This window comes from Cricetulus griseus, chromosome X (assembly GCF_003668045.3).
Source record: "Cricetulus griseus strain 17A/GY chromosome X, alternate assembly CriGri-PICRH-1.0, whole genome shotgun sequence".
NCBI classification, from domain to species: Eukaryota; Metazoa; Chordata; class Mammalia; order Rodentia; family Cricetidae; genus Cricetulus; species Cricetulus griseus.
Genome location: NC_048604.1, coordinates 107,243,285 through 107,268,718, shown reverse-complemented (window position 1 = coordinate 107,268,718; position 25,434 = coordinate 107,243,285). Strand labels below are relative to the sequence as shown.

Here is a 25,434-nt window from a genome sequence, read left to right as displayed (position 1 = left end):
CTAATTTATACATGGCTTTGTGCTTCCTAATTCTTTCTTTGATACTTGGTAGAGTGGATGGTGGATGGTGGGGTTAAAGAACAAAATCAACACAAGAACTGGTCTGTAGAGGCTAGAATGGTTAGAGACATGGACAGGGGTCGGGCAGGTAGACTTTTCCTTTTCCCTTTTCTTCTATACAGGAAGTCTGGGCCCCTAGGACAGGTAGTATTTTTCACTGAAGCTTGAGAATGCCCTGGGATGATGAGAGTAGGTATCTTAAAGCTGGACTTTTAGGCAAGGTCCTGGAGTTTTCCATAGAAGATGCAAGTTCCTTTGCATGTTCCTTTCCCACTCCTCACCCATTAATATGTAACTTTGAGCCTTTTTAAATATTCTAGTGGAGTATTGGGCCCAGCTGAATTACGAAAACCCTAAAGTTTGCTTGTTTTTGAGACCAGAATTCTTCATCACTAGCACTATTGACAATTTGGGTCAGATTTACTTATTCATTTATTTTGGTCATGGGGTAGTTGTGTGTGGATGAATATGGAGCACAAAATTATTCCTATTTAGAGCTACTGCCCTAAACTCAGTCTAGATATTGTTCCAGTCAGAACCAGAGTAATCTGTTGTAAGTAGTATGAGTTCCTTGGAGAAATAAATATGACCAGGTCTGTATCTGGTATAACTGTGGCCAGGTATTACCTAGCACTGAACAAGAGCAGGTCTTCTAGAGAGTTTGTGCTAATTAATGAGGGGAAGGAGGAGCAGGGATGAGGCCAAATTTGGAAAGGTAAGGGTTCATATAGAAGGTATTCTTAGCCCCTTAAGGATTCTTTCTCACTGACAACCGAACATTGGTGGTGCATGCCTTTAATCCCAGCACTCAGGAGGCAGAGGCAGGAGGCTCTCTGAGTTCGAAGCCACCCTTGTTTACAGAGCAAGTTCCAGGACAGGCTCCAAAGCAATAGAGAAACCCTGTTTTGAAAAACCAAAAAAAAAAAAAAAAAAAAAAAAGGATTCTCAGTGCCAAGGAACTTTAGTTCATTCCTTACCATGGGTAGACCTTAGTTCTTCTCTACCTAGGACTCAAAATTACTGACTAGAAAAGTGCGTCTGTCTCAAGTGATGAGTTACAGACTTAGGACCTTTGGGGAGCCTTCTTAGGCCAGTGAGATTTTAGGCAAGCTTGGGAAACCTTGTTTCTAGGATCTTTCATCCATATCAGGTCTTGAGTTAGCCAGATATCATTGCTGTTTCAGTATGCCTTCTTAGTTCTTCAGGCCATTCTCATAATTCAGCCACTACAAAACAATTTTTGTGGTACAAAAGGTGATGAATGTGCTCTTTTGGAGCCGTATGTAGAACTTGGCTATAATTCTGAAATTTCCAGAGGGCCTTCACTACTCTTAATTAAGCCCATATCTCTGGGGTAAGTGTACCATTTTAGTTCTGAGACAGTGTCTTAAATAACCCAGGCAGGCCTCAAATCTGCTATGTAATGGAGGCCAGACTTGATCTCCTTATCTTCCCTCCTCTTCCTTTCAAGTGCTGGGATTACTGGTGTGGGAGCTACCACACCTAGCACTTATTTATTTTCTAATGAAAGCATATGGGGATGCAGTGAGTAGTGCTCATTTGCTCAAATGCAGCAAATCAGTAGTAGCGGAAAGAAAGCTAAGCTTAGAGTTATTTGATATTTAGTGTCTTAGTGCTTGTTATGTGACTTAACTCTTCTGTCCCCATTTCTTCATCTGTACAACAGATAATAATACACAAATAACCTTGTTAGGAGAATGAGAGAGAATATGTATAAAGACTATTATGATCTTCTGGAAGATGAGAGAACAGTGGGGCTAAGTATTGTCTGGAGCCCAGAGCTCATTCCATTGGGAGCCAGAAGATGGGTCACTGCAGAGTGGGGGGCGTGGGTGGGATGGAGTGTTGGTGGTAATGGATGGGTGTTGGTAGGATGTGGCCAGTGTCTTTGAGCCATTTCTTCTTTAGGCCCAGACAAGAGTGAAACTGAACTATTTGGACCAGATTGCCAAATTCTGGGAGATCCAGGGCTCATCCTTAAAGATTCCCAATGTAGAACGACGGATCTTGGACCTCTATAGCCTCAGCAAAGTAAGAACATGTTTTTTTCAAATATTCCCCAACCCCATCTCAATATAAACCCTTGCTACTGTATGACCCCTTTTGGTTTGAATATTGGGTCTCTGGGCTGTAATGGAAGGGGTAGACTGGTAGCACACCAGCATGTTTTCCCACCTCTTGTAGCAGTTGGAGATTGGGTGGCTCCTAGTGAAGTGAGAGGCTGCAGTTGTCTTCCTTACCCTTTTCTGTAGGCTTGCTTCTGCATGTTCACACACATAGTGCATCATGTCCCTTCTTGCTCTTCCTTCCAGATTGTGGTGGAAGAAGGTGGTTATGAAACTATCTGCAAAGACCGTCGATGGGCCCGTGTGGCCCAACGCCTCAACTACCCACCTGGCAAAAACATAGGTTCCCTGCTACGCTCTCACTATGAACGCATTGTTTATCCCTATGAAATGTACCAGTCTGGAGCCAACCTTGTGGTAAGGATGCCAGGCTGTGGTGGAGTAAGAAAGTCTTTGTCCCCAGGCACATATTGGCACAATTTTTGTTTGCTCCTAAAAACTTTTATTTATTTATTTATTATTTATTTATTTATTCATATTTGGCATGGGGTCTTTATTTGTGGCAGGCTGGTTTAGAATTTACCATGTTGCTATTCTACTTACCACGTAGCTCAGACTACTTAAAACTCCTTTTTGGTGGGGAGTGCAGAGGTGACTAATAAGTAGGATATTTCAACTGCCATGCCCTTGTTGTCTTAGATTCTTTTTTATTTTCTTTTGAAACAGGATCCTCTTATAGCCTAAGCTGATCTCAAACTTTGTAGGCAAAGACGAGTTTGAACTCTTGATCCTTCTGTTTCCACCTCCCAAGTCACTGAGATTACAGGCATGCCCCACCATGCTCAGTTTAAGCAATACTGGGGATCAAACTCTGGCTTTGTCCCCAGATCCCTACTTTGAGCTTTATAAATTACATTTATGATGTGTGCATGTATGCACATAGAGGTCAGAAGGTAATTTTCAGGACTTCATTCTCTTCTACCATGTGGGTCCTTGGGATTGAACTGAGATTCTCAGGCTTGACAGCAGGTACCCATTGAACCATCTCGCTGGGCCCTTGGCTTTGAACTCTTAATCCTCTTTTCCTCAAGTGCTAAGATTACCAATGTGTACCACCACAAACTACTACTCTTTTTTTTTTTCAAACTACTACTTTTTTTTTTTTTAAAGATTGTATATGTATATCTGCACACCAGAAGAGGGCATTATAGATGGTTGTGAGCCACCATGTGGTTGCTGGGAACTGAACTCAGGACCTCTGGAAGAGCAGTCAGTGCTCTTAACCTCTGAGCCATCTCTCCAGCCCTCAAACTACTACTCTTAACATTTGTTTTAAAGATTTATTTATTTTTTATGTATACAGTGTTGTTCTGCCTGCAGGCCAGAAGAGGGCACCAGATTTCAATGTCTTTGCTGGGAATTGAACTAAGGACCTGAAAGAGCAACCAGTGCTCTTAACCTCTGAGCCATCTTTCCAGCTCCAGCCATCTCTCCAGCCCCTATATTACTACTTTTTTCTTTTAAAGATTTTATTTATTTATTATGTATACAACATTCTGCTTCCATGTATATCTGCACACCAGAAGAGGGAACCAGATCTCATAACCGACGGTTGTGAGCCACCATGTGGTTGCTGGGAATTGAACTCAGGACCTCTGGAAGAACAGTCAGTGCTCTTAACCTCTGAGCCATCTCTCCAGTGCCCCTATATTACTACTCTTAATAGGACTGGTTCCATGGACTGGATACTGGGAAACTAGACCTTACCCTTTCCTAGTAATGCTTTTTTGTGTTTTTTTTTTTTTAGTGTCTATTGTCCAAGTCCTATAGTTATCTGTAGAACCCCTGGGTTCAGTCCCACCAGAGTGAGGGAGGGGGGGAGAAGAAAAAGGCTTGTCAGTGGCAGGAAGATGACTCATTAGGTTAAGATGCTTGCTTCCAAGCCTGGTGACATGAGGTCGACCTGGAATGCACATGATGGAGAGAACTGGCTTTCAGGGGTTATTCTCTGACCTTCACATACTCACTGTGACATGAATGCCACACACATAACGTAGACACATACAAATAAGTTGAAAAGGAGAAGGAATTCCCAAAGTATGTAAGGTGTTAGTGATAAAGACCAGTTGAACTGGGGGTATTGGTGTTCAGGGACATAGGCCACAACTTTGGCCATTGGATGAAGGCGAAAGGAAGGTCTTACTTTGGGGGCTGAAATTCCATGCCTTGGTCCTTACTCTTTACTTATCTCTAGCAGTGTAACACACGTCCATTTGATAATGAGGAGAAAGATAAGGAATATAAACCCCACAGCATTCCCCTCCGACAGTCTGTGCAGCCTTCCAAGTTCAACAGTTATGGACGACGGGCAAAGAGACTACAGCCTGATGTGAGTGCTTTTCTTCTTGCCAGATATGGGGCTTTGGGGTAGAAAGCATGCTGCTTGTTGACTGAAGCCATGTACACTGTTGCATTTTCTTTTGTGCTCTTAAGCATTAGCATGCCTCTCTGGCTTCATTATTATTGATCATTTCACTACTCAGTTGAGTTGGAGATCTGTTTGGACTATACCTTTTATGTCTTGTGTGCCTGATTTGTTCCTTTCTGCTCATAAAGTAGAAGTCATTTTTTTTTTAAGATTTATTTATTTATTATATATAGTGTTCTGCCTGCAGGCCAGAAGAGGGCACCATATCTCATTACAGATGGTTGTGAGCCACTATGTGGTTTCTGGGAATTGAACCCGGGTCCTCTGGAAGAATAGACCGTGCTCTGAACCTCTGAGCCATCTCTCCAGCTCAGAAGTCATCTTATTTCTATACCCTACCTTCAGACAGAGGATTATGTACCTTCCTTTTTTTTGGCATGGGACAACAGAGAACAATATATACACTATGTGCTCATTGAGGAATATTAATTTAGCAGGCCATATTAATGTCAAATGGTGTTTTCCTTTTTTTCTTCTTCTTTTTTTGGGGGGGGAAGGGGCATTAAGACAGGATTTCACCCTGTAGCTTTGACTGGCCTAGAACTTGCTATGTAGACCAGGCTGTCCTCAAACTCTCAGAGATCTACCTGCCTCTACCTTCCAAGTGTTGGGTTAAAGGCATGTACCTCCTATACCCAGCAATAATGTTACTCTTTATTTACTCATTTACTCATTTATTTATTTAGAAAGGTTTTTAAAAATGTTTTTAATTGAAATTGAGTTAATTACATCTTTTCTTCCTTCCCCTTCCTTCCTCCATCCCCTTCCAGTTATCCTCCTTTAAAGCATGTCCTCTCTCAAATTGATAGCCTCTTTTTTCTTTGATTAAATTTTTTGTGAACATACATGCATATATGTAACAAGTATACATATAAATATATGATTTCAAAACTGATCACTCAGCATTGGGCAACCAAATCAAGGGGCTTATTCCTGTGAGAAGCTAATTCTCCTAGCAGTCAGTATTTGCCTGTAGTTCTTTGTCTGGGGATGGGACACCATGAAATCTGCCCCCCCCCCCCATGTTAGCATGTCCATTAATATTGCCATTGTTCTGGTTTTGCTTATTTAGTCTTTTTTGTTTTGTTTTTTTGAGACTGGGTTTTTCTCTGTGTAGCCCAGACTCCATGGAGCTCACTCTGTAGACCAGGCTGGCCTTGAACTCACAGAGATCCTCCTGCCTCTGCCTCCCAGAGTACTTGAACTAAAGGCATGCACTACCATGCCTGGTTTATGCAGCCATTTTTAGGAGAGTCTTTCACAGCAGACTTCTTGGTGTTCTGGCTCTTAGGATCTTCCATCCCTCTTTCACAATATTCCTTGAGCCATAGATTGAAGAGCTGTGATGCAGATTTATCCACTGGAGCCCCGCTCTCCACAATTCCATTGGCTTCTCTTCATTGTGTCCAGTTGTAGTTTTCTGTAATGGTTTACATTTGCTGTAAGGAGAGGCTTGCTTGATAAAAGATGAATAGCTTCTTTGAATTGCTACACTTATTTGGAAAAGGTGGTTCAAGTACCACTCTACTTCTTATAATATGTTATCCCTAAGTTATAAGATAGAAGTTAATATTTTTATTTTATAGTTGGCAAAACTGACATTTTGCTTTTAATTTCTTGTCAGTTTTCTTTTAAATTCTTAAAAACATTTTTTTTTGAAGTTTTAAAACATTTTATGTGTATGGATGTTTACCTGCATGTATGTATATCCACCATATGTGTGCCTGGTCTTCATGGGTTCTAGAAGAGGGTGTTGGATCCCCTGGAACTGCAGTTACAGATAATTGTGAGCTGCCATATGAGTGCTGGGAATCGAACCTGAGTTCTCTGGAAGAACAGCCAGTGCTCTTAACCACTGAGCCATCTCTCCAGCCCCTAGATTTCCTTTTTAATTATGTGTATGCACATGTTTTTGTGGAGAAGTATGAGCATGTAAGTTCAATTGCCCACAGAGGCCAGAAGGAGGAGTCTGATTCTTTGGAGCTGGAGTTACAGGTGATAAATTGTGAGCTGCCTGCATGGATGCTCTTAACCATTCAACCATCTCTCTAGCTCCTAAAATTTTTATATTTATTTGAAAATTTCATGTATGTATACAGTGTATCTTGATCATATATACCTCTCAGTCCCCCTCCCCAACTTCCAGGGTACTCTCATCACATCTCCCAACATGTCTTCCTTTTATACTTTTTAATTAATTAATTAAATTTCTTTTTTAGTCTACCGAGTTCAATTGTGTTGTTCATTTGTGCATAGGTGTGTGGTCATGCACCAGGACATGAAGAACCTATCAGTTGCTTCTCTCCTTTTACTGGCAGCTGGACATAGGACCTCATGAATCCCTAAATGTGTTTCATTGTTATTATTAGATTTGATGTGTGTGTGTCTGTGTGTGTGTGTGTGTGTGTGTGTGTTTGTGTGTGTGTGTGTGTGTGTGTGTGTGTTTGTTTGTGTTTGTGTGTGTATTTGTACATGTGCATATCTGCGTATTTCTGCTTTGGCAAACATGTACTAGAGGACAGTTCACTGGAGTTGGTTCTTCCCTTCTACCATCTGGGTCCCAGAGATTCAACTCGGGTTGTCAGGCTTGATAGCAAGCAATGCTGACTCATCTTGCTGAACCTTTAACGAAAAGACTTAGGACTTAATCCCTAGTCTTCAAAAATAAACTCTGAATTCTTGCCCCGGCCCATATGTGCATTAGTTCCTGGCACAAACTTAGTGGTGTGTGTGTGTGTGTATGTGTAGATATAGTCTGAGCTTTTCTTTTAGGGTTGGGAAACCTGCTCCAGATTGTAGTCTTGACTCATTTCCTGCTTTCTTTGTAGCCGGAACCCACAGAGGAAGATATTGAGAAAAATCCAGAACTGAAGAAGCTACAGATATATGGAGCAGGTCCCAAAATGATGGGGCTGGGCCTTATGGCTAAGGACAAGACTCTGCGGAAAAAAGGTAAGACCTAAGATACCGGTGATGGCTTCATATGGAGGGAGAAGGCAGGACCATACATATCTCATTTAAATTTGGAACCACTTTTCTCTCCTACAGATAAAGAAGGGCTTGAGTGTCCTCCTACTGTGGTGGTAAAGGAGGAATTAGGTGGGGATGTGAAGATGGAATCAGCCTCGCCCAAGACCTTCCTAGAAGGCAAGGAGGAACTGAGTCACAGCCCTGAGCCCTGCACCAAGATGACCATGAGGCTTCGAAGGAACCACAGCAATGCCCAGTTTGTAAGGACCCAGCCCTGACTTCCTAGAGCTCTGCTTCTCATCCCTTCAGTGAGCATTTCTCCAGCATGGCACTGGACTAGGTTGCATTAAGTAGAAAAGTGGGTCTAGAGGGCCCTTCCTGCAGGTAGTTTACTTAATGGGGGGGGGGGGGATAAGGCCAGCTAATTTGGAACACAGAACAAGGATGAGTAAATAGCTACTTTCCACATAAAGTGCTAGAAGAGTCCAGAGAGGACTCCTATTGTCCAGTGCTTCAGGATAAAAGCTAAAATCTTCATTATCTTCATTATCATGCATGGTCCAGTTCCTGCTGATCTCTAACCTCATTGTCCAGCACTACCTCCCTCACTTCTCTGCTATAGCTGTTCTGAACTACTTTTACATATATTTGTTTTTTTTTTTTTTCTTTTCAAGAGACAAGCCTTTATTTCTTTTGTAATTCTGTATTCCTTGTACATATGGTTTCTCAAAGAATTTCTCTTTGTGCTCTGATCTAGTTGCCAAGCACTAGCTTCCTTTCAAATTTCAGTTAACTTCAAATGTTCCCTTCAGAGGGGCTGGAGAGGTGGTTTAGAGGTTAAGAGCACTGGCTGCCCTTCTAGGGGTCCCGAGTTCAGTTTCCAGCAACCACATGTTGGTTCACAACCATTTGTACTGAGATCTGGTGCCCTCTTCAGGCAAGTAGGCAAGCATGCAGACAGCATACTGTTAATGTAATTAAATAAATCTTTAAAAAAAAAAAAAAAAAAACTCCTTCGGGTGTTGGTGGCGCACGCCTTTAATCCCAGTACTCCAGAGGCAGGTGGATCTCTGTGAGTTTGAGGCCAGCCTGGTCTCCAGAGCGAGTGCCAGGATAGACTCCAAAGCTACACAGAGAAACCCTGTCTAATAAAAAAAAAAAAAAAAGAAAGGTCTCCTTCCTGGAAGTCCTCCCTCATCTCTAAGTAATATGAGTGCTGCTTCCTTTCTCTAGGAAATAGAGAAATACTGTTCCCACAGTATTTCTTATTGGCTGCTATGGCAGTTTTCTTTTTTTTTGGGGGGGGGGGTTCTCGAGACAGGGTTTCTCTGTATTGTTTTGGAGGCTGTTCTGGAACTTGCTCTGTAGACCAGGCTGGACTTGAACTCACAGAGATCTGCCTGCCCCTGCCTCCCGAGTGGTGGGATTAAAGGCATGCACCACCAGTGCCTGGCTCAGTCTTCTATTTTTATGAGCACTCTAGAGTACTGTGCCCTTTGAAATCAGATACCAGATCTTTCTCATCTCTGCCATAGAATGTGGTGTTTCTTGAATGATTAAAATGAGAAGATTGAAGAGTAGTAAAACTGCTCTCAAAGGTCAGTGGTGGTGTGAGCCTTTAATCCCAGAACTTGTGAGGCAGGGGCAGGCAGATCTCTCTGAGTTCGAGGTCAGCCCGGTCTATAGAGCTAGTTTCAGGACAGCCAAGGCTACATAAAGAAACCCTGTCTTGAAAAACCAAAAGAAGGCTGGGTGGTGTTGGCGCATGCCTTTAATCCCAGCACTTGCGAGGCAGAGGCAGATGGATCTCTGAGTTCGAGACCAGCCTGGTCTACAAGAGCTAGTTCCAGGACAGCCTCCAAAGCCACAGAGAAACCCTGTCTTTATAAAAAAAAAAAAAAAAAAAAAAAAAAAGGAAAGAGAAAAGAAAAAGACTGCCCTCATCTCTACTTGTCTTGGGGAGGTAGTGCCTGCATGCAGCTGAACTCCAGGTCTTTAATGACTAGCTTGTATAGGGACATGAACAACCAAGCCAGCAAACACTAATGGCTTCCAATTGGGAACTCTCTGGAATAGGATATTGTCTGGAGGGGCCTGATGTTCAATGACTAGACAGGGCCTATGTTAATAACCCTTTGCTTCTCTGTGGCAGATTGAGTCATACGTGTGCCGAATGTGTTCCCGAGGTGATGAAGATGACAAACTTTTGCTGTGTGATGGTTGTGATGACAATTACCACATCTTTTGCCTGCTGCCTCCTTTGCCTGAGATCCCAAAAGGTGTCTGGAGGTGTCCAAAGTGTGTTATGGCGGTAAGGTCCACATGGGATATCTTGCTTTCCTTTGTATGGTCTAAGAGGAGCCTCCTGCCGCAGCTGTAGAATTAGGACTTCAGAGTAAGGCTAGGCTTTGCAGAGCTTTATGAGAAAGAGAAAGAGAAAATGTAATTTATGCTCCTGTCCTGTGGGAGCTCCAGACTACATGTGGGGTATTACAATTAGATGGACTGTGTGGTGATGAACTATGTGTATTGACTTGTAAGCAGATGTTAAAACTGATAGAAACCCTGAGTTGTAGTAGTTGACCAGATAGGAAAGGTGGATTTTTGTTTGTTTGTTTGTTTGGTTTGTTGTTTTGTTGAAATAGTGTCTCACTATATAGCACAGACTGGCTTTAAACTCACATCAATCAGTCTTCCTTCCTCGGCCTCTCAGAGCCTGGGATTATAGGTGTGAGCCACCATGCCCAGGTCAAGGAAAATTCAGAGTAGTGATTAGGGAAGATATCAAGAATGAACTTTAAATGACAGGATTAACTATCTACGATAGACCATATAGCTATTTATTGAACCTATAGCTTTGAGCAAGCTAAGGAAGTACCCTCTACTGCTGAGCTATATCTTCAGCCTGTGTCTTATTTTTTATTTTTTGTTTTGAACTCACTTTGTGGCCCAGGCAGGCCTTAACTTGTAGTCCTCCCAAGTAACTGGATTTGTGGGCTTGCACCATCTGTCCTGGCTAGAAATTTAAAACAACAACAACAACAAAATGCTGTCCTTTTGATTCCCAAGTATTTTCTTTTTTTCTGTCATATATATAATTAACTTTAAGACACTTAAAAATCTTGTTCTATACTCTAAAGACTTTTGTAACGCCGGGCGTTGGTGGCGCACGCCTTTAATCTCAGCACTCAGCACTCAGAGGCAGGAGGATGTCTGTGAGTTCGAGACCAGCCTGGTCTACAAAGAGCTAGTTCCAGGACAGCCTCCAAAGCCACAGAGAAACCCTGTCTTGAAAAACCAAAAAAAGGGGGGAAAAAAAAAGACTTTTGTAAGATCATACCCTTTCTGTATTAAATGAATTAAAAGATTCAAAGTTTTCATCAAGAGGGTATATTGATTACTTACTTTCTTCCTGTTAGGGTATTTAGATTTGGTTTATAGTGATCAAGGGTGTAGAAGAGGGCCATTGGTGTTCCAGGTAGGGAAACAGGATTTTACACTGCCTAGGGCAGATAGGTATAGTGTAGTAAGGAGGAGCCACAAAAGCAGCAGTGAGGCCCAGTACCCAAGATGTCTGACACATTCATTTCATGTCTTTCCTACCTTCATCCATATTCTACATTTCCCTCTGGGTTTCTGGAGGGCATACATTGACAATCTTACCTTATTCTCCACAAGACAGGTGTGCAAGTGCATACATATAAAGGGGTGAAAAAGGACTAGGATACTGTACAAAATGTTCTTGGTAGTCTTGGAGATTCTAATGGAAAATTATGGATGCCAACAGTATTGTAGATGAGGGAGACAAACTGTTTGGCTTTCTTCTCTGAGTAATGATGAGCCAGTGGACCAGATTGACATTTATTTTTCAGATCTATGCAGGATATGTATCTGACTTTGGAGTATATATGGTTCCCATCTAAATCATGAACATCACTGCAAGTGAGGTAGACTCATGCCTGTAGCTGTGACAGTCTGAAGAGAAGGAATAGTATAGGAGTTGACATTGTAGAAGCTGTTTTCTTCATTTTTTGTCTAACAAGGCACTAGAAAGAATATTGAGTGCTGGAATTAAAATTCCAGGATTACAGTTCCAGCCTAGACATTAAAAATTTTCCTGAGCAATCTGCATAAACTCAAATTTTATTGGAGAGATAATACAGGATCAGAATAGCATATTGAAGTCAGAGCTTATGGTCTATTTTAGATGGCGAAGTTCTAGAAGATCATGAAATATAGTGGGGAGGACTCTTTACAGGTTATGAGATTGAAACTGGGTTTATGTTTTCTTTCTTTTTGGGGGGTGGTAGTGTTACTGGGGATCAAACTTAGGCTTTGTGTATGCTAGGAAAGTAATCCCACTGAAATCTCTTTTTCTTTTTTGTTTTGTTTGTTTGAGACAGGGTCTCTGTAGAGCCCTGGCTGTCCTGGAACTGCTATGTAGATCAGGCTGGCCTCATAGAAATCTTCCTGCTTTTGTCTCCCATGTGCTGGGATTAAAGGCATATACTACCATACCTAGCAATTTTTACTTTTTTTTTTTTTTTTTTTTCTGACAGTGTCTTGTTAGGTAGTCCAGGCTGGTTTGTGACAAATTATGTACACCTGGATGGTATCCAACATAGATCCACCTGTTTGTGTTTCCTGGAAGCACTTGGTTTTTCAAAATCAGTTGTTAAGGCTGGGCGGTGGTGGCGCACGCCTTTAATCCCAGCACTCTGGTGGCAGCTCAAGGCCAGTCTGGTCTACAGAGCCAGTTCCAGGACAGACTCTAAAGCTACACAGAGAAATGATGCCTTGAAAAACCAACCAACAAATAAATAATTAAAATTTGTTGAGTAACCTAGGTCATAAACCCCTTGTCTCGGATTTTCCAAGTGCTAGAATTAAGATGTGAGCCAAAGCACTCTCAAGTTGGGTTTTGTTTGTTGAGACAGGATTTTCTTAAAAAGTATCTTGCTACATTGCTCAGGCTAATCTTGGGTTTGTGGGCCTCAAATGATTCTTTTGCCTCAGGATCCGAGTAGCTAGGATTATAGGTTTATACGACTGTACTTGGCTTGGAGTTTGGGTGTTTGTTTCAGTGTTGAGGAATGATCCAAGAGTTCCATACATTCTGGGCAAGTGTTCTAAAAGTTGTGTTTTGAAGTCAGTAAAAGGAAGGAGGAAAGGGGCTCAGTGGTAGAGTGCCTAATTAACACATATAAGACTTTGGAGTCAAACCCCAGCTCCCAGAAAAGAAACATAAAAGTATTAGAAGACATTTCCATGGAGAATGAACTCTGTGAATATGCTATAAAGGCATCTGAAAGAAACAGTTTAATATTTAGTTATGTTTATTTTATTTTATATGTATGAGTGTTTTGCCTGTGTGTATCTTGCACCGTGTACATGCCTGGTGCCCACAGAGGTTGGAAGAGGGTTGTGGATTTCCTCGAACTGGAGTTGCAGATGGCTGTGAGCACCGTGTGCATGTTGGGAACTGAACCTGGATTTTCTGCAAGAGCAGCAAGAACTCTTAACTGCTGAGCCATCTCTCCAGATCCTGGGAGAAATAGTTTAAAGGAAGAAAGATTTTGGCTTATGGTCGTAGAGAGTTTAGTCCATCCTGGTGGGGAAGTGCTTATGGTACAACTCACATTATGACAGCTAAAAGGAGAGAGGAAGACCATGTTGGGCTGGGCAAAGATACTGCCTCCAAGAACCCAACTCCTGACCTACTTCCTGCAGTGAGATCCTGTCTCCTAAAGTCTGTAGTGCTTTCCAAAATAGCACCACCATCTTAGCACCAAGTCTTTAATACATGAACTTTGGGGGAGGACACTTCATATCCAAATCCTAACAATGAGCAGAATGATAGAAACGCTTGTGTGGCATGAGTAGATGTGCTAAGTTGAGAGTTAGAAAGAAAAGGTAGAGCTGTAAAATAAGGCTTTTTTCCCCTCCCTACTCCCATCCCATGTTTCCCTTCCACTTGAGATGATTCTCTCTTTGCCTCTATTTTTATGACTTGTTCTCTTTCCTTTGGGTTTTAGGAGTGTAAGCGGCCTCCTGAAGCCTTTGGCTTTGAGCAAGCTACCCGGGAATATACTCTGCAGAGCTTTGGGGAGATGGCTGACTCCTTTAAAGCTGACTACTTCAACATGCCTGTGCACGTAGGTGATGGAGGGCTAGGGCAGTACTGGGGCTACTTTCATGGGCACTGGTACTGTACCTACCCTGAGTCAATGTGGACAGGATAAAATGGGCTCTGATCATCACCCTTCTTTGTTCCCCCAGATGGTACCCACAGAACTTGTAGAGAAGGAGTTCTGGCGGCTGGTGAATAGCATTGAGGAAGACGTGACTGTTGAGTATGGGGCTGACATCCATTCCAAAGAATTTGGCAGCGGTTTTCCTGTCAGTGACAGTAAGCGACACCTAACCCCAGAGGAGGAGGTGAGTGGGTGATTATCATGGTTGTATATGTCAGCTGTATGAATTTGGGCACGTCATTGAGTGTCTGAAAGACCTGTGTCTTTTGGAATAGTTATGCCTGCCTCAAGTAGTTGCTTTGAGATTTAGATGAAGTGCTATATGTAAAGAACACAGCCTAGGTAGTATCCAAAATGTGCATGTATAAGATGCTTTTTCCCCGCTCTGAGCCCTATTTCTTAATTTGTAATATAGCGGTATACCTGCCATGCAAATTTGTTATAAGAATTATGTGAAAAGTAGGTGAAGGGACCTAAGGAGTGCTTGGTATACACAAATACACAGTAAGAAGGATTGAGAGTCCAGACTTGACTGAGGAGAGAATGTATTTGGGTTCAGGGTTTTTGTCTTTGTTGTTGTTTTAGCTCCCCCGCCTTTTTGTTTTTGTTGTTGTTGTTGTTTTTGGCTTGTTAGACTTTAATTTAAACTTGAAAAATTTGTGCATAAAAATAGGTAGGCAGTGGTGGCGCACACCTTTAATCCCAACACTCAAGATGTTTCTAAAATCTAAGCAATCTTTTTTTTTTTTTTTTTTCCCCACATTGGAACGAGATTTGCCTTCCTGTGCCTGGCTTATTTCACTCAATGTAGTGATCACCAGTTCCATCTGTGCTGCCACAAATAACAGGGTTTCATCCTTTTTAATGGCTGAATAGTATTCCAATGTGTGTGTATATTACATATTATATATATTTTTTGATTGATAGACAACTTAGACTGGTTTCCTTTTCTTGGCTGTTTTGTAAATAAACAAGCAAGTAAACAAAAAACAAACTCCCATGTTACAGTAAACATGGGAGTGCAGATAGCTTTGCAACATGCTGATTTTGTTTCTCTTGGTTATGTAACCTGTAGGGAATTGTACATTATATGATAGTTTTTTTGTGTGTTTTCTTTCTTTCTTTCTTTCTTTTTTTTTTTTTTTTTTTTTTTTTTTGGTTTTTCAAGACAGGGTTTCTCTGTGTAGCTTTGGAGCCTCTCCTGGCACTCGCTCTGGAGACCAAGCTGGCCTCGGACTCACAGAGATTCGCCCGAATGCTGGGATTAAAGGCGTGTGCCACCAATGCCAGGCATATTTTTTGGTTTTAAGATTTATTTATTATGTATGCCAGAGGAGGGCACCAGATCACATTACAGATGGTTGTGAGCCACCATGTGGTTGCTGGGAATTGAACTCAGGACCTCTGGAAAAGCAGCCAGTGCTCTTAACCGTGGAGCCATCTCTTCAGCCCCCATTATATGATAGTTTTATTTTCAGCGTGTTTTTGAAGAACTTCCAAAATGTTTTCCAGCATGGCTGTACTGGTTTATATATATATTTTCAAAGATGTATTTATTTATTATGTATACAGAGTTCTGTCTGCATGTATGCCTTCATGCCAGAAGAGGGCACCAGATCTCACTACAGATGGTTGCTGGGAATTGAACTCGGGTCCTCTGGAAGACCAGATAGTGTTCTTAACCACTGAGCCATCTCTCCAGTCCCCCTGATTTATATTTTTATTACAATATTCAGGGCTTCCCTTTTCTCCATATCACCACTAGTGTTGACTATCATTTTGCTATACTGGAGATTGAACACAGGGCTTTTGTGCATGCTAAACAAGTATTTTGCTACCTGTTTTTATCCCCTGTCTATTTGCCTTTTTTTGAAATTTACTAAAACTTTATTATAAAAAAGTTATAAATAGAAATCATCATACAGAACTGTGATTTATTTATAATAAGAGTCGTTTTTATTGAAGCCAGGTAATATATCATTGTGGGTTTGGCTTGTGTTTCTTTGATAATTAATGGTAGAGCACTTTTCATATACTTGCTTGCTGCTTGCATGTCATCATTTTAATAATTATTGAATCTTTCCATTGTTGATAATTTTTATATCTACCTACTCTCTGTTTTAAAATCTGGCCATCTGCTTTTATTGTTCCCCCTCCCCCAGTGGTTCATATCTTGTTAGGCAAATAGTTATTCTGTATGTTGTGTCCTTTTATTGTTTTTTTTTGTTGTTATTGTTGTTTAGTTTTGGCTTTTGGCGGGGGAGGGTGCATAGGGTCTTGCTATGTAGCCCTGGCCTGGTTCTCAACTCCTGTTAAACTTGTGGCAGTCTGTCTTCTTTCTTCTTAGCCTTCTGAGTGCTGGGATTGCAAGCATGTGTCTCTACCTACCTTGCCTTTGTTTCCTTTGCTATACATAAGCTTTTTAGTTTGTTGCAGGGACATTTATCTTTCTGTTGTTGTTTCTTGTGCTTCTGAGAGCTTTGGAGCTTTGGAGCCTATCCTGGCACTCACTCTGGAGACCAGGCTGGCCTTGAACTCTCAGAGATTCGCCTGCCTCTGCCTCCCTAGTGCTGGGATTAAAGGCATGTGCCACCAACGCCCAGCGCTTCTGAACTTTTGTACAAGAAACTGTTGCTCATTTCAATGTCCTGTAGCATTTTCCACATTTTTGTCTCATAGATTCATAATTTTAAGTCTTACATTGAAGTTTTAATCTGTTTAGAGTTAAAAATGAGATGGGGGCCTAGTTTTTCTTTTGCATATAGCTATTCAATTTATGTAGTATCTTTTATTAGAAAGACTACCCTTTCTCTAGTATGTGTTCTTTTGCTTTGTTTATTTGTTGTGGTTTTTTGAGACAGGGTTTCTCTGTGGCTTTTGGAGGCTATCCTGGAACTAGCTCTTGTAGACCAGGCTGGTCTCGAACTCACAGAGATCCACCTGCCTCTGCCTCCCAAGTGCTGGGATTAAAGGCGTGCGCCACCAATGCCTGGCTTGTTGTGTTAAAGAGACCAGGCTTCACTATGTCTCCCTGGCTGGCCTAGAACTCACTATGTAGACCAGACTGGGATTAAATTTACAGAGGTCTGTCTTCCTCTGCCTACTGAGTGCTAGGATTAAGCATGTACTGTCATGCCCAATTTCATTTTATTTTTTGACACGATATTGCAATGTGGCCCAGGCTAGCCCCAGATTTGTGACCCTCTTGTTTCAACCTCCCAATTGCTAGCATTAATAGGTATGTGTCACATCATGTCCCTAGGACTTTTGTTGAAAACCAGTTGGCAGAGCAGGCCTTATGGTGGATACATATACATAATCCTCCTGAAATTAAAGTGATTTCAATTGAAATTTTGCATGTGTGCATTTTGGGGGAAGAAGTGTAGAAGACTCATACATTTTTAGGTATGATTCCAAACCTTATACAAAAACAAATAACTTAAAATTTAAGTTCTTGTTGAGTGTGATCACTCACTCTCAGCCCTTATAAGGCTCAGACACTGTTAGGACTTTGATGCTTGTCTGGATTACAGAATGAGATGCTGTCTTAAATTTTAAGAAATGGGGCTGAGGAGATGGCTTAGTTGATTAAGTGAGTGCTATACAAGCGTGAGGACCCAAGTTTGGATGTCTGGCAACCACATAAAGAAGCCAGGTATGGTAGCTTGTCTCTATTACTCTAGTGCTGAGGGAAGGTGGACAGAGACAGGGAGATCAGCGGAATCATTTTAGCTAATTGGTGACCTCTGGGATCAGTGAGAGATCCTGTCTCAAAAAATAACATGAAGAGTAATAGAGGAAGATACTTGATGTTGACCTCGGGCCTCCACATGTATGTTCATACTTGTGCACCCACAAAAACATACAATACACTGTAAATACACACACACACACACACACACACACACACACACACACACACACACACACACACACACACACACACACACACACACACACACACACAGTAAATAAAACCAAAATGCTAGTCTTGGTAATTTAGGTCTATAATCTGAGCAGGAGATTGAAGGAAGAAGATCACAAGCTCAAGGCCTGCCAGGGCAACTAATGAGAACCTATCTCAAAATAAAAATAGAAAACACTCAGGCTATAGTGGTAGAACATTGCCTCGAATTTGTGAGGCCCAAGGTTCAATCCTCAGTACCGGGGAGAAAATTTCAATTCTTTAGCATAATCTCATCCTTCTGTACAAATGCTTGATCTGGCAGGAGTACGCTACAAGTGGTTGGAACCTGAATGTGATGCCTGTATTAGAGCAGTCTGTATTGTGCCACATCAATGCAGATATATCTGGCATGAAGGTACCCTGGCTCTATGTGGGCATGGTCTTCTCAGCTTTTTGCTGGCATATTGAGGATCACTGGAGTTACTCCATTAACTACCTCCACTGGTGAGTGGGGCCATGGTGTGCTGGGGAGGCTCTCTACATAACTGTATATATGACCATTGTGTATCCCCTTTTAACTTGAGCAGGGGTGAGCCAAAAACCTGGTATGGGGTCCCATCACTTGCAGCAGAGCACTTGGAAGAAGTGATGAAGAAGCTGACACCTGAGCTTTTTGATAGCCAGCCTGATCTCCTTCACCAACTTGTTACCCTCATGAATCCTAACACCCTCATGTCCCATGGTGTGCCGGTAAGTACCCAGAAACATAAGCAAGGGATAGGAATGATGTACTGATGATTTTTGTGGTAGTATTTGTAGTCTTCACTTGGGGTTTATCACTACTTTTTCTTATTTCTGTTCTTTGATCGGGCTGTAGGTCTGATTACTCTGAGATCCGTGGTCCTCATGGTTGATTAAATATACAATGTGGTAGAGTTCTCTGGGCCATGTGTTTGAGGGATACCTTATTATCATATCTAGGTTCCAGCTAGTGGAAAAGGGAAATAGAGGAAGGAAAGTCTTGCTTTTCTTTTTAATTTTATTCATTTTTATGTGTGTATGTGTGTGTCTGAGTGTCTGTATTTGTACCACATGCATTCAGTGTATACATTTGTTATATTTCTAAACATTTGTTATATTTGATAGTCGTTAGCCATGTGTGGCCACTGAGCATTTCAAATATGTCTCATCCCACATAAAATGTACTGAGTATAAAATGGATATTGGAATTCAAGACATAGTATTAAACAAAGAATGTAAAGTATGTCATGAATACTTTTATATAACACCTACCCAATGTGATGACAACATTCTGGTTTGTTAAATAAAAAAAGTTATTTTACCTGTTTCTTTTTACTTTTTTAATGTGGCTACTAAAGAATTTTCAAGTGGCCGGGCTTTATGTTCTGTACCCTATAATCTGAGCTGTTTGAGAAACTGAGTCAAGAGGATACTAAGTTCAAGGCCTGCAGCTTGGTAGAACATTTGTCTAGCATTCACAAGTACTAGCATTCTCTAGTACTCAGTACCAGGAAAGGAAGAACATGTTTTTTCTAAGCACCTTTGTGCCTGGTATATTTCTCTTGGACAGTGCTGCTCTAGTGTGGTTTTATGACTGCCATTGCCTTTTTTTTAAAACAGCTTTATTGCAATATGGTTTACATTCTCTATAAAATTCACCCATTTTAGTTATATAATTTAGGTGTCCCTAAGAAGTTTGCTGTTGTCACTGTAATCCAATTGTAAAACATTTTGCCATCCCCCCCCCCAAAAAAAATACTTCATACTCATTTACAGTCTCTCTCCATTCTAACTTATAGGACTAGGCATCCATTCAGTTTATTTTCTGGTTCTAGATTTACCTTTCTTGCTAGCTCATACAAGTAGAATACTGTTTGGTCTTTCATGGTAGGCTTCTCTCTGGGTTTTCAAGGTTCATCCATGTTGCAGCATGTATCTGAACTTCATTCTTTTTATAGCCCATTAATAATCACTTCACTCTTTGGGTTTAAATTTTTGTTGTTTTTTATTCATACTTCTCTTTTTTTGGGCCAGTGAGATGGCTTAATGGGTCTTACCCAGCCTAGAGACCTGAGTTTGATTCCCAGAACCCACTCGGTAGAAGAAAAGAATCATATTACTCTTTTTTAATAGCTGTAGACTAGAATGACTGGTTCTTGTTGTTCATTTTGTTGTCGAGAGAGTACTGCAGTGTGTAATAGCCCAGGCTAGCCTTAAACTTGTTAGATAGCTCAGGCTGTCCTCAAACTTGCGATTCTCCTACCTCAGCCTCTAGATACTGGGATTGTAGGCATGTACCACCACATCTGGATCAATTTTTTTTTTAAACCACCACATAGGAAACTGTAAAATAATACTGGCAAAATGGGCTTAAAAGGAAATCAGGAACATTATTTTCCTGGGTCTGCTGTCTGGGGCTTCTCTGGAACTTGGCTTTTCCATCCATGAAATTAGAGAGTCTGGGAATAGATTGTTCAACAGATATTGCTGAAGTTGTTTCTGTGTGCAAGGGCACTGGTCACCACCCTGATGGTCAATAAAGCAATTCCTGCCTTGGGTGTGTACCCATGAGTGGAAGACAGAGAACAGTAAACAATTAAATCGAGAGACATCATAGAACACCAGACTGGGTCATTTAGGACTGGAGTAATTGGATCAGGTTTGTAAAAGTATTTATATGTTTAATTTGTTTCCTTAAACAAGAAGTTTCACAACAATTTTAAAGATGAACTTTAGCCGGGCGGTGGTGGCGCACGCCTTTAATCCCAGCACTTGGGAGGCAGAGGCAGGTGGATCACTGTGAATTCGAGACTAGCCTGATCTACAAGAGCTAGTTCCAGGACAGCCTCCAAAGCCACAGGGAAACCCTGTCTCGGAAAACCAAAAAAAAAAAAAGATGAACTTTAAGTGCCCAATGCACAGTCCTTGATAAGAGATTAAGAATTTGCCTGCCAGACTCCTGGCTTCTTTATCCATGTAATCTTGGCATTTATTCCAGAGGAGTTTGGGTGAGGCATGCCATGGTCAGAGTTGGATCTCCATTTATTTACAAAACATTTCTGGAGGGTTGGAGAGATGGCTCAGCAGTTAAGAGCACTAACTGCACTTCCAGAGGACACGGGTTCAATTCCCAGCAGTCACATGGCAGCTCACAAGTGTCTAATTCCAGTTCCAGGGGCTCTGATGCCAATGCACATGAAATAAAGTTAAAAAAAAAATTCTGGTGATTGTTGGTGGAAGCAATAGTAATAATAAGAGCAAGAAATGTTTCAAGACTTACTGCTTTAAGAAAAAAATATGGTGATACACTAATAATGGGAAGATTTATTTATTTTCTTTTAAATATTTTATTTATTTATTATGTATACAACATTCTGCTTCCATGTATATCTGCACACCAGATCTCATAATGGATGGTTGTGAGCCACCATGTGGTTCCTGGGAACTGAACTCAAGACCCCTGGAAGAGCAGTCAGTGCTCCTAACCTCTGAGCCATCTCTCCAGCCCCAGAAGATTTATAATAGATGTTGATACGCCTCAAATTATGTAATCTTAGCAGAGGAATTACTGGGCTGAAACAAACTAGTTTCTTGGTATGTATTAGCAGGTTAATGAACTGTATATATAGCTCAGAGGTCATGGCTTTAATAGCTAGCACCAAGTTAACAAATAATAACAAACAAAGAAAATGTGCTTTTCTGGGAGACTGTGGTTCTTATCCTGGCACTTACTCCTTTTACTTCATGGTGGCTAGCATTGAATGTTCATCTGTAAAATTTTGTGAAACTTCTTGGTTAAAGAAACAAATTAAACAGCTGGTGGTGGTGGCTCCTACCTTTAATGACAGCACTCAGGAGGCAGAGGCAGGTTGATCTCTGTGAGTTCAAGGCCAGCCAGGACTACACAGAGAAACCCTGGTTGGGGGGTGTGGAAGAAAGAAAGAAGTCAACATATAAATGGCTACTTCTCCTTATTGAAGCCCAGTAAAATGACAAAAAGGAATTTTAAAAGATAAATCATAGAGGTGGAGAAAACAGGAAACAATGATAATTTTTTTTTGAATTGACATTTTAAAAATTGGTGTGTGTGTGTGTGTGTATGTATGTATGAAAAACTCATATACAAACAGAAAGTATGAGTATTTTTTACTGCAGACAGAAAGTGTGAGTATTTTTTAGGGGGAAGGGGAATTTGAGAATCTGACTAGTATAAGAAGAGAGAGGAAAAAAAAAAAAAAACCTAGAATTTCCTAAACTAAATAGTTTAGCCGGATCATTCATCCTCCAGTGAAGCTTACAAGTTGATAAATGTCACCTATGACATTTATTTATTTATTTATTTATTTATTTATTTATTCTTGGAGCTTCCATTCAGCATTTTTTTTTTGTCTCTTAAAAATAAGTAGGCAACCAAAGATTATCCAGTAATCAAAATGAAACAAAAACCCTAGAAAAAAATGGAACCAAATAGTAAGAAAGCAACTTGGAGAAATAGGCTAGGCAGGGAGGGAAACATAATTCCTTCAAAACATAATTCCTTCAAATATCAATTATTTTGTTTTCTGTGGTTTTAGTTATCCATGGTCAATTGCAGTTCAAAAATATTTAGTAAGAAATTCCAGAAATGGACAATTGTTTTAAAATGACATGCTATTTTGTGTAGAATGATGAGATCTCATGTTACTGTGCTCGTGAGAAAGATAAGTCTGCTTGAGGCTGGATGTGTTCACACACCTATAGTCCCAGCACTGGAGTGACTGAAGCAGGATTGTGAGTTCAAGGCTAGCTAGGCTACATATGTAGTAATAACCCCATATCCAAAAGCACCCCTCCCCCCAAAGAAAACAAAGCTGAGAGACTTACAGAAAGGTAAAAAAATGTATAGGAAAGGGTGTTTGGACTTCCACCAAAAAGTTGGGGCTCGAGTTAGTTTATGTATAGAAAACTAAGCCAGTTGAGAAAGTGGATGCTGTCCTCTGGAGCTGGACTTATTGGCGGTTATGAGCCACCACTTGTGGGTGTTGGGAATCCAACTCAACCCCTCTGCAAGAGCAGCCCACATTCTTAACTGTTGAGCCATCTTTCTAGCCAGACAATGCTAGTTTTTGTTGTTGTTTTTTTAAGGCAGGATTAAACTCAAATGCCACTATGCCTGGCTGACAATGCTACTTTTATTATAGTCCAGATCCATACTATTATTATTACTTTGAAACGGTTTCTCTGTGTAGCCCTGGCTGTCCTGATATTGGGATTAAAGGCGTGTGCCACCACTGCCTGGCTCAGATCCATATTATTTAGAATGGTTAAGGCTAATATTCAGATAATCAGAAGAGATAAACATGGACCCTGGGAAAGAGAATAACAGCACTTGATTTTGTGACTGGTATCATAAAATCATTTGATGATAAAACAAATGAATATTAATGTGAAATCATGGTCATCTTTTTAAAATTTATTTATTCTTATTTTATGTGCATTGCCATTTTGCCTGCATGTATGTCTGTGAGGGTGTCAGGTCTTGGAGTTACAGACAGTTGTGAGCTGCCATGCGGGTGCTGGGAATTGAACTGAGGTCTTCTGGAAGGACAGTAGTGCTCTTAACCACCAAGCCATCTCTCTAGCCCAAATCATGTTCATCTTAGTACAAAGTGATGTGTATAATTTTATTAAAATGGTAACAGGAAAGTTGAAGTGATTTGATGCATATGTTTCCTCTCTCGTGACGTCAATCACCTTTCAGAACAGAGGCCTGGGATTCTTTTGTTGTACTCAGTTCCCTGAAGCTTTCCTTTGTCTCCTTTAGGACCCTGCTTTAGGTCAGGTTGCTGACAACTGGAAAGCCTTGATTATCTCAATGGTCTTAGCCTTTTTTACCCCCCTTAGGTTGTTCGAACAAACCAGTGTGCAGGAGAATTCGTCATCACTTTTCCTCGTGCTTACCACAGTGGTTTCAACCAAGGCTACAACTTTGCTGAGGCAGTCAACTTTTGTACTGCTGACTGGGTGAGTCTGGAGTGTGGCAGTTGGTAGGAGAAGCAGAAAGGTTGTGGGGAAGCCAAGGCACTGCTCCCTTCAGGCTTGAACAAGTTCAATTTTGAACCTGTCCACAGCTGCCTGCTGGGCGCCAGTGCATTGAGCACTACCGCCGGCTACGAAGATACTGTGTCTTTTCTCATGAGGAGCTTATTTGCAAGATGGCTGCCTGCCCTGAGAAGCTGGATCTGAACCTAGCAGCAGCTGTACACAAAGAAATGTTCATTATGGTGCAGGAGGAGCGGCGTCTACGAAAGGCTCTACTGGAAAAAGTGAGTGGTGGTACTTTTGATCAGGCATCCTAGCTTGGTAAAGGTTTGGGAAGACCAGGGTAACTTCCAGGGATAGATGTAGCTTTTATTCTTAGAGTGTAGTAAAAAGAGCTAGGTACACCTGAATTGAAAACCACATTCTATTGTCAGTGCTTCAGTGCCTGGCAACCTTACACAGGTCAGTTTATTTCACTGAGGGTAAACTCCCTCATCTGAAAAATGGAATTCTGATTGTCTTTTTTAGATAGCTAAGTGAACTACAGATACTTTCGTTCAATAATTGTAGGCTATGGTTATAGCAGCTATTACCCTTATGCAAATGACCCACTAAAGTAGACAGGCACATGACCCCCCCCCCCAACCCCAGTTGTTGCTTAAAATGTAAGTGATAGTCTAACTTTCCCACCCTGTAAAATGGTAATAAATTCCTAATCTTGATTTTGTTTGTTTTCAAGACAGACTTTGTGTAACAGCCCTGGCTGTCCTAGAACTTGCTCTGTAAACCAGGCTGTACTCTAACCCAGAAATTTGCCTGCCTCTGCTTCCCAGGTGCTGGGATCAAAAGCATGGACCACCACACCCAGCTTAAGCTTGTGTTTGTAATGGTAGTTGTAAAGCTTGAGTGAATTGATGTCTGTAAAAGAATCTATTATTGCCCTTACATTGCTAATGTTAGTAGTATTAAGTATTAATGTTAGTAGTATTAAGGCATGAAGAAAATGAAGTATGAGATGTTTCTTAGGAAATTCTATTTTATTTACTTACTGAGATGGGATTTTGATCCTTTTTCACAGTCTCCTGAGCCCTGAGATGAATAGGTATACTCCACCATACCTAGCTATTTTCTTGAATTTCTTTTAAAAGATGTTTTGCTATTGTTGTTATAATTTATTTATGACTGAGTATAATGGTGCACTCCTTTAATTCCAGCATTCCAGCGGCAGAGGCAGGCAGATCTCTATGAATGTGAGAACAGCCTGATCTATATAGTGAGTTCCAGGACAGCCAAGGCTACATAGTAAGATCCTGTCTCAAAAGTGGGGAGGGGTCTATTTATTTTTTATGTGTATGGGTATTTTGCCTGCACATATGTGTATGCAGTATCCATGGAAGCCAAAGAGGGGTATTAGATCCCCAGGAACTGAAGTTACAGACAGTTATGAGCTGCCATGTGGGTGGGAACTGAACCCAGGTTCTCTGCAACAGTTAAGTGCTCTTAACTGCTGAGCCATCTCTCCAGCATCCTCAGCTGTTTTCTTAATTTCCAATGCTCCATCAACTTGGGTAAAATAATGTTATCTAGTAGAAAGTGAGCCTACTTCAATAGATTTTCCCTAAGCAT

General features: G+C 41.1%; 1 protein-coding gene across 6 annotated transcripts in view; it reads left to right on the top strand.

Moving 5' to 3' along the window:
* Kdm5c (lysine demethylase 5C) overlaps positions 1–25,434 on the top strand; it is a 40,291-nt gene that overhangs the window by 5,151 nt on the left and 9,706 nt on the right. For 4 of the 6 annotated variants that reach the window (XM_027432185.2, XM_027432180.1, XM_027432183.1 and 1 more), the window contains exons 3-14: positions 1,990–2,112; positions 2,394–2,564; positions 4,402–4,536; positions 7,464–7,587; positions 7,684–7,865; positions 9,758–9,916; positions 13,641–13,760; positions 13,885–14,043; positions 18,089–18,270; positions 18,354–18,516; positions 23,671–23,790; positions 23,898–24,092. In XM_027432185.2, coding sequence (XP_027287986.1) covers positions 1,990–2,112; positions 2,394–2,564; positions 4,402–4,536; positions 7,464–7,587; positions 7,684–7,865; positions 9,758–9,916; positions 13,641–13,760; positions 13,885–14,043; positions 18,089–18,270; positions 18,354–18,516; positions 23,671–23,790; positions 23,898–24,092 — 1,833 coding nt within the window. The remainder of the gene's footprint in view (positions 1–1,989; positions 2,113–2,393; positions 2,565–4,401; positions 4,537–7,463; positions 7,588–7,683; positions 7,866–9,757; positions 9,917–13,640; positions 13,761–13,884; positions 14,044–18,088; positions 18,271–18,353; positions 18,517–23,670; positions 23,791–23,897; positions 24,093–25,434) is intronic. The other 2 variants (XM_027432184.2, XM_027432182.1) reach the window with 1 other exon arrangement.